We start from the raw sequence: 15277 nt of genomic DNA, 5'->3' as shown, positions 1-15277 counted from the left end.
TGACGTCAGTAAAAAGGGAAAAATTTAAATTAAAATTTTGTCGATATCAATAAACATTGAACTTTTAGTTATATAAGATAAAACGAGTTGCTTACATGCAAAACAAAAAATATCCTTTAATATGTAACCTTCCATTCGAAGAAAATCCAACCTAATAGAAAATAAATCAATTATCAAACCTGGTATCGTCTTTTATCACCGAACTTTTCTTGTTAGAAGCTTTCCGCTATTAGTAAACTTTACGCCTTTCAAATAGAGACGTTAATTTATAAACGCTTGATTAATTTTTGTAATTAAGCATGGATTTGTCCATTTCAGCAGGAAATGTTTAGATATTTCCAATAATGATCACAAGATAATACAGACAATTTATTTTTTTTTTTACTTAAATAATTATTTAAAAATATTATTGCCTAAATGCAACTAAGAAAAACTAAAAAATCACTATACTCAGCTCAGTTTATTTACATAAATTTACAATAAAAGAATTCAAGTGGCATGCATTCAATTAAACAATTATTCAAAGTGGCTTCATCATCATTTCGAGAGTGTTGCGGTCTGCAATGGAACTGTTCAATATGGAGTAATTACCCTGTAAATACCTTTGTTGCCATGATTTACGTAATGAATAATTCGGATTTGCGGTATCTTGAGGGTACAACTTGATTGTCCGTTGAAACATTAACCCTAAATAGTAAACGATTACATATACAAAGTCATTAATTTAATAGCATATTCTGTAAAAACTTCGATAACTTAAACCATGATTTGCCAAAAAAATCGACAGTTGTTGTGTTGCTAATTTGACAGTGAAACAATCAATTAACAAATTGCCTAAGAGTGCACTTATTTATTATGCAATCTAGAGTTCTATGAGATAAATTCAAACATCGTTTAGATTAATAAAAAATAAAATATGGTAGAAAGATTTGACGACAGAATAAGGTCTCTCTTGGTCGTTTACAGATCTAAGTGTGAACAGATTAAAATATTTTTCTGCTGATTTTCCAAGTCATCCTGGGGCTATTAATTACTTAAATTTAAGTCATAATGAAATTCTAAAAAAAGACATGTTTAAGGGTTGTTTAAAATTATACAGCCTATAGCTGGCAGTGTCCGATATCGATGTTTTAAATGATGTTTTAATTTATCTTTATCCATGCCTTTGTATATGTATTTGTAATGCACTACTATATTTTATAAAACTGTTTAATATATGGTGGTTCTTAGTAGAGGTGTTTTCGAATTTCTTTCCTCTCATGGGTTCAAATGGTTCCAAAGTGATAAAAAAATTCTCTGAAAATTTGAGCTCTTAATATTAATTCTAAAATAGTCCACATTCCAACCAAAGTTAATTATGGAAATAATATAGAAAAATATTTTTTTCTTTAGAATCTTGTTACTCGGGGATAAATAAATTTAAAATAATCTATAGAGAATTTTATGCTCTACAAAAAAGGTCCCTTATTGTTTTTCGCTAACTCGATTGGCTCAAAAGCTATTTAAGCTCAAAGTTTATTTTTTTTATAATTATCAAGTATGTTTATAAAATAAACACTTATTTTAAAATATATTCAAATTTTAAGGATTTTTTTATCTATCTCGAACTATTTAAGCCCTTGGGAGCAAATAAATTTGAAAACACCTCTGCATATATATATATTAGGGTGGTCCTTACCCTAATGTATATATACCGGGAATCAACGACACTCGGTATATCAAAATGAAATCTGGTATAGGTAAATAGTATGAAGAGAGGCGAGTTTTCACATATTTTTTACTTTTCAGTCACATCTGCTTTTACTGGAAATGGTTCCGATATAGAATTTTTAAATACTCTATATATTTTTACATTTTTGGATTTTTGAGACAATTCTTGATCAGTTTCTGACTGTAATAATTTAATTTATGAGGTTATTTTTAATTCAATCGCAAATAAATTGTATTCGCCAAAAAGTTTTAAAAATGGGATTTTCACACCGTATCTTATACCTGTCTGTCAAAATAATCACAGAACCTTTGCGTTTGCAATTTTCTGACATCACCTAACGTCCTTAGATTAGTTTGCATCCGATTACGGGCACCTAGATGCAATATTAAAAATGACTATCGGATCGAAAATTATCTCAAAAATCCAAAAATATATTTCATTCAAAAATTAAAAAAAGGAACCATTTCCGATGAAACAGGATGTGACCGATAAATGAAAAGTATTCGGAAACTCTCCTCCTCCATACCATTTAACTATACCAGATCTCATTTTTACATAACGAGTTATGCTTTGTCTAATGGAAATGAATAGTAAAAATTCCTTTAAAACTTGAACTCAACTGAGTTTTAATAAAAATGTGTTTGTTTACATAACGCAAGATATATTTATATCATCTCGATAAATGTATATAATACCCAGGCAGCGCCACCTTAACAAAACTGTGTTAATCAAAGGTTTGGCTCAACGATTAAACGAGCTGAACAAAGTATTATTCATATATATTTTGGGCTGTGATAAAAATATTAATTATTCAAAGTGGCCTCATTAACATTTCGGGAATGTTGCTGTAATTACCCTATAAATACTTTTGTTGTTATGATTTATGTAATGAACAATTCATTTTTGTGATATCATGAGGGTACAACTTTATTGTCCGTTAAAAAATTAACCTTAAATATTAAACGATTACATATATACAGTCATTAATTTAATAATATTTGGAGTTTTATTCTGTACTAAAAATAGTTAATCTTAAGTGATTAAACACAAAAAAAAGAACTAAAATTATAATAGTGGGTATCAGAGGTCATCGACATGTCACGTGATCTATCCAAGGTTTCTCACAAGTTATTCGTTAGTCGCCGAAGATAATAGTGCTAAACAAATAATGTACAAATATATTTGTTTAATTACAGTGACTTCCGTAATGATTGTTCTTTTAAACAATCGTAATTTAGTTGATGGATCGTGCATTCCAACAAGTGAGGACTGTTTCCAGTGTAACTCGTTTCAAGATTTATCTCTTGATCATACGTGTATGATTATTCAAACGTCAACATTGCAGGAATTCCCAGCAAAACGTAGTTTCGTTTTTAGCCTGACAGTGAAGCAATCAATTAACAAATTAAGTCCAGATGCATTTAAATATTATGAATCCTTGACAAACCTGGAAGTTATTGGAAATTCTATAGATATACTTCCTGCTAATGCGATTAATTCAAATTACTTGAGTTCGTTGAGGTTAATAAATAATAATATTAAAAGAATTGACGGCAAAATAGGGTCACTCCCTGTCTTATCGATTCTAGATCTAAGTATCAACAAATTAAAATATTTTTCTGCTGATTTTTTAAGTCATCCTGGAGTAATTAATCAATTAAACTTAAGTCACAATGAAATCAACGAAATAGGAAAAAACATGTTTAAGGGTTGTGTTGAATTGTATGAAATATACATTAATAACAATAAACTGGAATATTTGACGCCAGATGTTTTTAAGGACGTTCCCAAAATTGAAATACTAAATTTAAATGCTAATCAATTAACAAATCTTAATGGGCAAGCTTTTGCTGTAGATATGTCCAGCCTAAAGAATTTTATGTTTAAAGATAATTTACTGATGTATTTAAATGTTGACCTCCTACAAAAGATTAAAAATATTAAGTATATGGAATTGGGGGGAAATCCTTGGATTTGTGACTGTTTGGATTTCATCATCATTCTTGCCAAAATTCAGAACATCAATACGGATCTAAGTGAAAACTCTGCTTTTTCCAACGGGTCTTCGCCAGTTTGTGTTCGAAATCCAACTTGTGGGTGCAATTATAAATACAACAAAAATAGTGCTGATTTGTTTGTTAAGGAAACAAGATATAGAACAAAGTAAACTATGTTTTCTTTTACATTTATTAAATTGTAATATTTTTATTGAGTATTTTATTTACCTTTTTATATTTGATTTAAAATTTTGGTTTATATTGAATAACACTAGTAATTTTGAAAAACAATTAACGATTAAAATTAAAATTTAAAAAAATCATGTCTCCTGGCAAATGTTAATGGACAATTTATGTATATATATACACAACCTGGAGAACTTTCTGTTTACAAACAATTTATTGATATATTGAGCAAAACAAAATATCCACAACGCATCGTAGGCAAAATGTAATACACACAAAGCAAATTAAGTGTTTAAAAAGTTAGTATTTGGCCTTGTTAGAATTTAATTTATGGCTAAAAAATTGTTCTCCCTTTAAATTAATTCTTTATATTTTTTTCGAGTTTTACATAAAATTTTTAGATCCAAATAAAATACTCACAAAATAAAAAACAAAACTTTTTTATGACTTGTGTATAATGACGATGACAAAGTTATGGTAAAATGTGTATCCATGGCACTGAGTTTTTTGTTTGAAGTAACGCAAGAGGTAATTTAAAAAAGTAAATCTTGTTTGTATCTTTCACTTTTTCAGAATCAAATGAAGGTGAGGACGTAGACGAAGGCGAAATATGTTATGCATGCTACCTACATGCTTATATCAGTAGAAATTAATTCTTCAATTAGCAAAATAAATATTTTGTAGAATCTATCTAATCTTATGATATAATTATATCATTATTTATATTTTCTAAAGAATTTCATATAAATGAAATAGTGGACTGACAAAAGATAATTTTATGTTTCTTTTATTTTCTATATTTCGAATTTTCTCCAGTTCGATTTATTTCACTGTATTAATAATTAAAACAAATATATACATATAGGAATTGAAAATGTCGTATAAAAAGAAAAATAGAATAATATTAGAAACAATAATTACAAAGAACAGAATTCGCAATAAAAACAATCTTTTTTGAAAGTCAGATGTTTCCGACACATCCGCATCATTCATCCTGAATGTCCGGAGAGCGACTTCGGATTTCTTTTTAATGGTATTAAGGGCACCCCATGGCGGTGCCAACTGCTGAATCTGAATAATTATCGAATCTGGAGCTGCTTAATTCCATGTTTCTGCACGACGCCAAAGTTCGTGAGATGGATCCTCAATAATCTTACAAAACGTGTTCGAGCGACACAAATGCCTTCATTACTGTCTTGGGATATTTTAAAACGCGTTTTTAATGCCTTTTCTATTTGTTGCAGGGCTTAAACGTGAGGGGGTCCGACAACGCTCAGGTTGTGCTCTTAAACGTTACCAGGGATGTCAGCGGAATGTTCAGCTGTGAGGTCACTGCCGAACAACCCAGTTTCTTCACCGACGTGGGATCCGCTCATTTAGAGGTAAAGGATATATTTATAAAGAAAACAGTTAAGGATAATATCCTCACATATATGCTCGGAGGTATAAACGGAGAATAACTTTTGGTAATGAAGGCATTACTTTGAATAATAATCTCATTACCAACAGTTGCTCCCGATTCATCGTCAAACTTCAAGACTGAAGAAAACAATCATTGAAGCGGTGGGCCGTTCTCTCGGCATTATTAATTAACCTCGTTCATCCGATTTTATTGGCATAATGAATTGGGCCGTAGTCCCGAGGTTCAACGGAGATATTACAAAAGGCGGGCGCATTAAACCGAGTTTATGTTTCTCAAATGGCAAACTTAATTAAAAATCATTGTTGCCCGAAAGTATTGTCTACCAACTAATTTTCATAACTACGAACAGATGTGTGTGTAAGGGTTTATTTGTTCGTATGGCTACGAAAGCAGGGTAGGAATTACCATTTTTGTACGAGAAGAATGAGTTATTATGAGTAACTTAGGGAATGTAATTTTATTATTATTATCAGGCAAAACTCTATACCGTTTTGATGGTAAAAACAAAAAAATGAGTACCAGAAGAACAATCTGAAGTGTCAGAACTTTGAGCGCTTGATTTATAATCCTGTAGAGTAATATTTCAAGGGAGACTAACACAACTAATTTATATTGCGACTGTATCAGACTTTTCTTTAATTGATTAATGATGTGGAATTCAGCCGGTGAGTACGGCCCTGGGTCGAAAAGGGTTCCACCTAGTTTAATTAAACGACTCCGGAAAGTTGCCAATTAGGCCCAGTAGGGAATAAACTGAATAATTACGTTCACTACCGCTAAATAAGACTTAAACTACTCAAAATTAATATTAATTCTACCATTAGAAAACTGCCGTCAGTCTCGATTGCGGAGAACGGCGAAGTCGCAAACGCCCGAACTAAAATTTATGATCTTAACGTGCGATTGATGCCCAGAACTGAGAACTGTACGTTAATGGAATTAAAAATTAACTCACGCGCTTAATGAAAATGTATTAGGAGACGCTATTAAAGTATAATTTGTATGGGAGAAAGGGCAATTAATAAAAATAAACCTGACTTCTTCGCAAATAATTAAACTTCATCCCCTTAACCTGTTTCCAACGTTTTAACTTAATCTTAATTTTTGTTGCAGGTGGTAGATCTTCCGAAAGGTGGACCGAGAATAGAAGGTTTGATGTCGCGCTACCGCATTAACGACACGCTGAAGGCTAACTGCATATCGGAAGGCTCGAGCCCTGGTGTTAACCTGACCTGGTACATAAACGACAACCCTGTGGATTCCAAATTCGTACACAAACATAAACCTCGTCCGTTCGATAGAGATCTAGTGTCGTAAGTATAACAGAACTTATGAGAACTGGTGATGTAGAGAGTGATGTTTAAGACGGCTTAATACTCACTCTATTTATTGTCGCCGCAATTGAATTGGAGGGGTTGGGAATTACCCCTAATGTTTAGATTGTTAAGTTTCTGTTGAAATGAGTTTCTAACAGTATAATTAGTATTGTCCCAGGAGTTAAAATAACAAGTACATACAATGCTTTAAATACTAATCAAATTTTTTCCTTGTTATAGTTATAGCTGAACATATTTACTTCTTTGAATCCTTAAACAAAATTCAACCAAATTAAATAAACTTCAGTTCTAAAAAAATATATTTTTTTATATAATATTGAGAAACAAACTGACAAACGGCACTAAACGATGGCGAATAATGAATTCTGTCGGCTACAGGGTTTTTCACTTACACGCTTTTCCGCATGTCAATTAAAATTAATTATGAAATAATTTTGAACAACTAAACTTTTCATAAATAAATTTCCCTGCGATATGTCGAAAAACAAATAATTAAACTGTGCAAACTGGATTCGGAAATGCAAACTATATACTATTTCCACAGTATTAATACGTCGTGTTTCAGTGGAAATTTGATAGGTTGCAATGAAATAAGATCAATTACACTAATGACATGAACTGTGAACGTGAATTCGATGCGTTAACGCCTAAAATTCTCGTATTAATTTCCATGTTTCAGCCGAACCGAATTATGCAAAATTAAACATCAAAGTGCAAACATTAACGTCAATTAAATTAATTATGATTTTTTAATCATATTAAGATTAGAATTTACCCAGGTTTAAACAAAATTAAATTATGACTTTTCGAGTTTAAAATTAATTTATTCCGTTAAATCATAGAATGTACCATATAATGAAAATGTGCAATACATTATGTTCACACTTAAACCGTATAAAACGTTCTGTTTTATTTTCCGCGTTGATAATTTTATTTCCCGTTTTTTACTGCACCTCCGTCATTCAGTCGCTGTAAATAAAATTTCCCCGCTATTGTTTTTATTTTCATTTTCGTTGACATGGCCCACCCGAACACACTTACTTACCGTGTGGCTTTACGTTCGAAACGAGTGAATATATAAAATGGGTCTATCCAGCTGACATGAACCCACGACATTATTTTCCTTTCACGGTCCGATTGTTTCTGTAAAGCATGTCTTGAAGTTGAGGGCGCTTTTCTTCACTCTCCGGTGGTTTTGATTGGGTATCTAATAAAGTCAAAGTGCTTTTTTCGCCTATTTTGACTCTCTCAATTAGGATATTTACCATGTCCAACGAGCCAACACAAATAAATTGTGATGTCAAATGAAAATAATAATAATAATATTAATATCAATAATTTTTAAACATCCCGAAACAAGAAATTTCTTTTTCTGTATGACTCCGTATAAAAAACTATGTATTGTAAAACCAGATGCAGAATATAAATATTTCCAGTATGCTCTACAGAAAAGCATTAATGTCCTCGAAATGGAAGCCTTATCTATGCAGATTGTGTCTTCGATAAGGAAAGGATAAACCGTTTTGAATTATAGGCTCGTTATGCTAAAACAGAAATAATTCGTATTCCATGATTGCTCGCCCATACATCTGGCGATAGCGTGCGGTAAATTGGGACGAAACTCCTGATTTGCACCCCCGTTTAGCATTTGTTCCATCCTTGGCCATTATCTAACGTCAATCCGTCATATTCGAGCTATGATCGGGTAATCTATGTAGTTTTTAATTATAGTTTATTGATTTCGTTTGTTCGTTTGGCCAATGTCGCTTGCACACTTAACAATTAAAATTAAATTGCATTGACTTCCGAACTATCTAATAATTTAAATCGGTCGGCATAAAGGTATTTTTCAAATATTAATTCGCACAAATGGAATTTGATACAATATAAAGATGAATTTAAATTATGAATTGCACGAACGTTCATGCAATTAAAGTTTTTGTTATTAAAAATACGTTTCCATATATACATAAAACGTGCATATTAAATTTAATTCAATTTGTGAGTTTATAAAATGGTGAAATGCAACTGAGTTGAATTTTAGGTATTAAATATTTAGATAATACGAAATGCAGCTCTCATATTACTTCTGTAAATATTTACATTCATATGCACAAATTAAAGAGATTTATTTTTTCTTTATTGTAAACGTAAGAAATATATTTCCAACATTAAATAAATTCCTGCATATGAGTATTTTTAATATAATTTTTGTTGTTACTTGATAAATTGGAAATTTATCGGGAAATTTGTTTATCAGTAGTTCGAGGTTTTTGAACTAAATTCAATGTTGAACTCACATTTTGCATAAAAAATGTTCTTATTCAATTATTTTAACGAATGATATATAGATCTCTGCCGGGCAATTGTTATAACATGCGTAAAATGTTTTATTCTCTATTTTTTATCTATTATTCATTCAAATTATAAATAACAAAATAATTTATCAAAGAAGATGCAATATTATCTAATTACAGCTGAATTTATTCTCATAATATTATTGTGTATAAAAACAATGAAAACACTTTTAAATACAAAATTTGGAATTAATATAATTTCATAATTTCGAGTTAGATTAAAAATTGACTTTTAACTAAAACTAAGATAAAGTATGTACTCGTATCTTATCATTATACGGTACCCTATATATAAAAAATATGAACTTTTATATAACATTATTTATTTCTGAATGAATAAAAGGTTGTTATTTCTCTTTTTTTATTTTTGTTGTTTTTTGAGTTTAAAATATTTGATTTTTTACAAATAAATTTAATGCCAATATAGACCAACTTTTTCTTCTATTTAATTTTTATCAATATTTTCTCAACTTAATTTTTTAAACCAGTAATAAAAATAATATAACCAAATTCCTTGGGAAATTAATAAAACGAAATTAATTAATGTTAAAAAATAAACAGTATATTAACCACTACGTTTTCCAATTAGTACTTGGTTGGTCACCCTTTGCTTTACGAACAGCTTCGACTTTCTTTGGCACGCTCAAAATTAGTGAACAAATAAATTCTTGTTGCATAGGTCACTATTAGCTGCATAGCAAACTTCTTCAAATTTTGAAGCTGGTGGTTTTCAGTGTAAATTTGTCTTTGAAGACGGTCCCATATGTGTTAAATTGGATTGCAGTTTCTGATTAACGCGAAGGCTAGTCCATTCGTGTAATGTCATGACTTTGCAACGCCATGTTAATGTATATGACATTATCGACTAGAAAAACGCAATCTGGTCCAAATTCTTGAGTAAATGGAATAATAATTGGTTGAATAACTAAGTCGAAACATCGTCCGATATTCATAGTTTCACGGTTTAGCAACTCCGAACGTATCTCTAAAGAAATTTCTTACAACAAAAGCAACAATTGGAGTCATGTTTAACACGTGATATCTATAATGTGTTCCTGAACTCATCTGCAAATAAACAATTACGTCATTCAGCAACTCGATTCTCCCTGTTTAAGAGGGTCGCGAACGTCTTCTAGCTCTAAGAACAACTTAGACCGTAGACAAACTTCTAGCGATTCCAACGGCCGTACAAAGTCTGAATATAGACAGTGTGCGACTTCGTCTAGCAGAAAGAATCAGAAAGCGGTTCAGACTTCTAGTCGTAGCTCCTTGTCGACCACCATTATATCATATATTGACCATTAACGATTTTCAGCCGCTTATTACATTTACATTGTAAAACATTAAATATTTGGAATACTTGTTGTTGACTCAGATTGTCATGTTTAAAAATTGCAATTATAGCGGTAAAATCTTAAGAAGAAAGACTTCTTTGAGGCATTTTATGATAAACGCATAAATTAAGAATAAACCGAATAAAATGTGTTCAAATTCACAAAATGCGTTGTAAAAATTTTAAAACAAGTATAATCTTGTGTATTTTTATATTTATTCAATATATAAAGTAAATTACACCTAATTCTCTTATTACACGAATTTAATTTAACAAAATTTAATCCGTTTTTACACGAATTGTTTTGTTTTAACACGATTTTCAATATTCTATAAGTTTTATATTAATGAATTTCAGATAATATTTTCTTGTTTTCAAAGTAAAATTTATTTTCTATAATATATTTAATAAATTAAAATGTATAAACACGAAATAAATTCTTAAGTGAATGATTCCATAAATTTTTTAGGAACCTATCTATAGCGTAAAAAAAGAATTATGTGTAAGTTTAAAATCCTAACTCAAATAATATTACTGGTTAAAATAAAACATATTGAAAATATTTTTATCTGTTTAATTTAGGAAAATTATTTACTTCAAGACGCGCAGTTTATACATACACAGGTGCGCAGAATACGAGAAACAAAATAATTTTTATTTCATTTGAGTCATTTCAGTTTTTCTAATTATAACAAACTAGTGTCCTGAATGAAGGACACTCACTTTGAAATAAGTTATACTACGTTAAAGCACCGCATACTGCGGTACTAAATTCGTTTCGATAGAATAAAAAATACTGAGTTACAGCTGAATAAATTTCAAGTTCCATTGAATTGTCATATTTGAATTTGGAAATTGAGTTGAAATTTCATCTGTTCTAACTATTTTTCATTTGACTGATTTTTTGTAAAGTCAACAAGTTGAAAAAATGTGCTATTTAGTCAATTTAATAGTTAGAGTTATTTGAAGGAATAAACGATATGTTCCAGAAAATTTTATACGTATTTGGCAAAAAAATTAAAAAAGAAAGAATAGAGACATATATGGTAGAGTCCTAAAACACATAAATATTTCAAGGAGGGTCAAATTCATAAGTGATCAATTTGGTATGGACTACCGCATATGTATAAAAAATTATAACTTTGTTTCACTAGAAATTTGATAGTTGTTAAAATTTCATTTAAATATTATAATTACAACAAAACAATTTTTACTATATACATATACTATATATTATACGTTTTTATTGCAATCATACTATTTTTAAAATAAAAAAGAGTAATGTAAGTATAAAGTTAATTCAAAAAAATTCTCATATAACGATTTTTATTAAGAAAAAACGATTTTAAATTCTCTCTTATCTAGTATTTAAATAAATTGAATATTTTTAATTAAAACTTTTTGAAGTGAAAACTTCTTTGGTAGGGCATTTTTTGGTAGGAGAAAATCTTATGGATTTGCGTCACCGGCATGCTCATGACTGGCGTATGTGCAGTGTGCGCCTTAGACACTTTTTGGATGGGTGAAATGTCGTGCGTTCGCGTCACCGACTTGCTTATACCAGTATATCTGTAGCTATACAGCTGACGTATAGTGCTGTGTATATCTTATAAGTGAAATTGAATGGATTTAGTGAAAAGTTTAATGTGTATATACTGTGCATTGTTGAAATAGTATTTTTGTTTGATTATTATTTTACAATGATGCAAACAATTGAAATACTGTTAAAAATCAAGTACATTGAAATTTAAGTAAATACAAATACTATCCATAAATAATATGATTGTATATTAATTGTTATTTCAATTGAATTGTATTTATATTTTGTCATGATCTTGTACAGTCCGTAATATATATGAATAATAAAAACCACATAAACATGCATATAACTGTTGCTCGGAGTGTCAATAGATCTGAAAACCAGATTGACGTTGATAATATTAATTCAAATATTATGAAATTTCAAAGTTTTTACTTCTATCGGCAGTCTCTATAACTGCTTTTAAAAAATATATTTTTCTATTTTATTTTATAAATCTGTAATATAACAAGTAAACATTTGAAATTTAAATTCAGGAATTTAATAAAACTACATTCCGCTCCTATTATACCATTTTTTAATTCAAACTTTATTAAATCTTCTACGACTCAATTAAATTAATATGAATTATATTATTATATTAAAAAGTGGATTTTTTGCATAATATATAAACGGGATAATACGTGCGCCAAATACATTTCTGATTTACAGAGTTAAGGAGTCTTGGGATTTCTAGTGATTACCGTCAGTGTTCCCGTCAGTTCTGGTTACAAATCCTTAAACTTACCTACTTAAATAACCCGAAAGGAAACCGCATATTTAATGAATATCTTACATTTTAATGTGAAGTAATTCATTTCACCACGTACGTGGTTTTCTTTCTAATTATTATCAAATTTAAATTTAAATTTACTATTACCTTGCTATTTTTTCTATAAACGAATTTATTTAAGTAAAATAAAAGTGTTCATTTCATATAAATATTGTAATTTAAAGCAAACGCACATAAACATTGTAGATTTAAACTGAGTTGTAACTGCTACTATATATTTTTCCCTTAAATTTTAGTTCAACATGGTACGGGTCTTACTAAACTGAATACAATAATTTTGAATGGCTATAAAATATGTATTGAGACATTTATTACACTTGAAAACATCAATAAGTTTTAAAATAAATCATAAGAAATCGAGTATAAATATTGGTCGTCGAACTATTTAAAGCCAGCGAAGCGAGTGCCCTTTCGATGTTGACTGTGGAAACTCCGTAAATAACGGACAAATGCTCCCGAGTCCTTTATATCCACAAATGGGATTTGTTAACATCTTGACCCGTTTCTCTCGTCTAAAAATGACCGCTATTAAACGGCATTCTACAACAATTACGAGTCACATAAGTCTAAAGTATGGGCAACTGACAATAAGACTAGCAGATTTATCGTTGGGCTTTTGTCCTGCCGTAACATAAATTGTTTAACGCCGCCATTTCATACTATTCCATTCAGTCCATGCTCTATAAGTCCCATTGTCTTACTCGGTTAGTAAATCATTATTAAGAGAATGGACTAATTTTGCTGACTGCAGACACCCCACTTACAATTGCCGTCATAAATCTCCCCAGCCACAATCGTCTTATGTTTAAATGCAGTTGCGGGACGCTGATAAGGCCGAACTGCAGGCAAACTTCTTCCGACTGACACTGCGATTTGTAGGGGTGCAGATAATATTGTATCGCGAATGGCAATAAGTTTGGCGTTGCAACAATGCCCAAGGACTTATCGGTGCTGCTAAACTTCGGGCAGATCCACTTTTAACCTGATTCTATGAAACTGAAAAATGTTCCTTGCAATAGTATTGTTTCATTTGATTTACATTCGAGCACTAATTTAAATGTAATAGATCCTATTTAATAATAGTCCCAGACTGAATCAAACTTTGGGAGGACTAGAAGTTTTAACCCGGAGCTTTGAAGCTGAAATATATAGCTTGAGTTTCACCATTGTTGAACAACAATTTATCATCATATTTTAATTTATTGTTAAGCAGTAAGAAACATATTTTATATAAGAACATAAATATTGTTAAAAAGTTGTTTTGTTGACCCTGCTCTTATTATACTGCCTGTAAAGATATAATTGATTTTTTCCATTTTTTTTTTAAATTAACCTATTACAGAATAATAATAAAATCTTAAAGCATATCTTGTCAAAGCCTCTTTGATTAAGACACTCATTGACACGTCGAGACTCATCGCTGGGACGTCCAATTGCCACTAATGAAAATTAAAGGTGAACTGTTACTATAAGCAATAGCACTCCATACCATTAGACCCATAGTGTTATGAACATGACTCTCCACAGCAAAGCGAGGATTACGTCTTTCTCCACGTTGCCGTCTTTCTAACACACCAAAAAAAAAGCGTGATTCATCACTAAACACAATGTGATACCATTCTTCATCCCACTGTTGACGTTCTATATACCAGTCACTATGTTGGCGCCTATGGTTTGCTGTTAAAAGTAAGACCAAAAAAGGTTGATAACTTACCAATTGGTCTACCTTCATCGGCAAAAAATTCATCAGTAATCATCCGCGTTGAACTCATCCTGTCCCCTAGGGCCAATAATCTAAGACGACTGTCTTGTGACTCTGTGGTAGCTTTGGATCTTCCGGATTGCTCTACCTCTTCTGCCCTCTTCACTCCATGACTGCCAACATCATATTAAAATACTCATATTTCTGTTCAAATGTCACGCTATTTCTCGAATCAAAATTCCTGCTTCATACAGACCAACTATTCTACCTCTATCAAACTCGCTTAATTGGCTAAAATTATTCCTTCTTCATAATCTAGGCTTGTTAAATAGTTAGTATAAATTACTGAATAAAACAAATTCTTACAAAAACTAAGTACAGGCTTGTTTGCGATACCTTAACACGTTGAAGACCGCATTGCAAAATCGTATTTCTCACAGAGGGACCGGCATTTTTCTTGTTGTTGTTAATTACTTATATTATTTTTTAAAATATTTTTTTAGTTTACAATAATTTGAGGTAGACATTAACCCCTAGATTTGCAGTATCTCTACTGTACATAAATTGCATTTAAATCGTGCCCACCTGTGTGCAAACGGCCACGTAAAACATGTTGTTGCGTAGTGACTCACCGGTGGTCCATGCGGTCTTCAACGTGTTAAAGATATGAAGAAGAAAAAAACAACAAAAAAACGACAACTTCAATAGATAAAATTGACTTCAAATTTTAATAATTTCTTATTTCAATAGGTATAAAAATTTATAAAAATATCTTAATAGGTTCTGGTTGTTGCGTTTTTTTACAGGCAGCATAATGTAGTAGAGTAAGTCAGTTTCACGTGCAACAAATTCAGTACAA

General features: G+C 30.6%; 1 protein-coding gene across 1 annotated transcript in view; it reads left to right on the top strand.

Annotated features, from left to right (window-relative positions):
• LOC109597975 (uncharacterized) overlaps positions 1 to 15277 on the top strand; it is a 49413-nt gene that overhangs the window by 29946 nt on the left and 4190 nt on the right. The window contains exons 3-4 of the mRNA XM_020013772.2: positions 5139 to 5276; positions 6431 to 6630. Of these exons, the coding sequence (XP_019869331.2) occupies positions 5139 to 5276; positions 6431 to 6630 (338 nt within the window). The remainder of the gene's footprint in view (positions 1 to 5138; positions 5277 to 6430; positions 6631 to 15277) is intronic.

The sequence above is a fragment of the Aethina tumida genome, chromosome 1, assembly GCF_024364675.1.
Source record: "Aethina tumida isolate Nest 87 chromosome 1, icAetTumi1.1, whole genome shotgun sequence".
NCBI classification, from domain to species: Eukaryota; Metazoa; Arthropoda; class Insecta; order Coleoptera; family Nitidulidae; genus Aethina; species Aethina tumida.
Note: the sequence above shows the minus strand (reverse complement) of the source record. Positions and strands in the feature narration are given on the sequence as shown.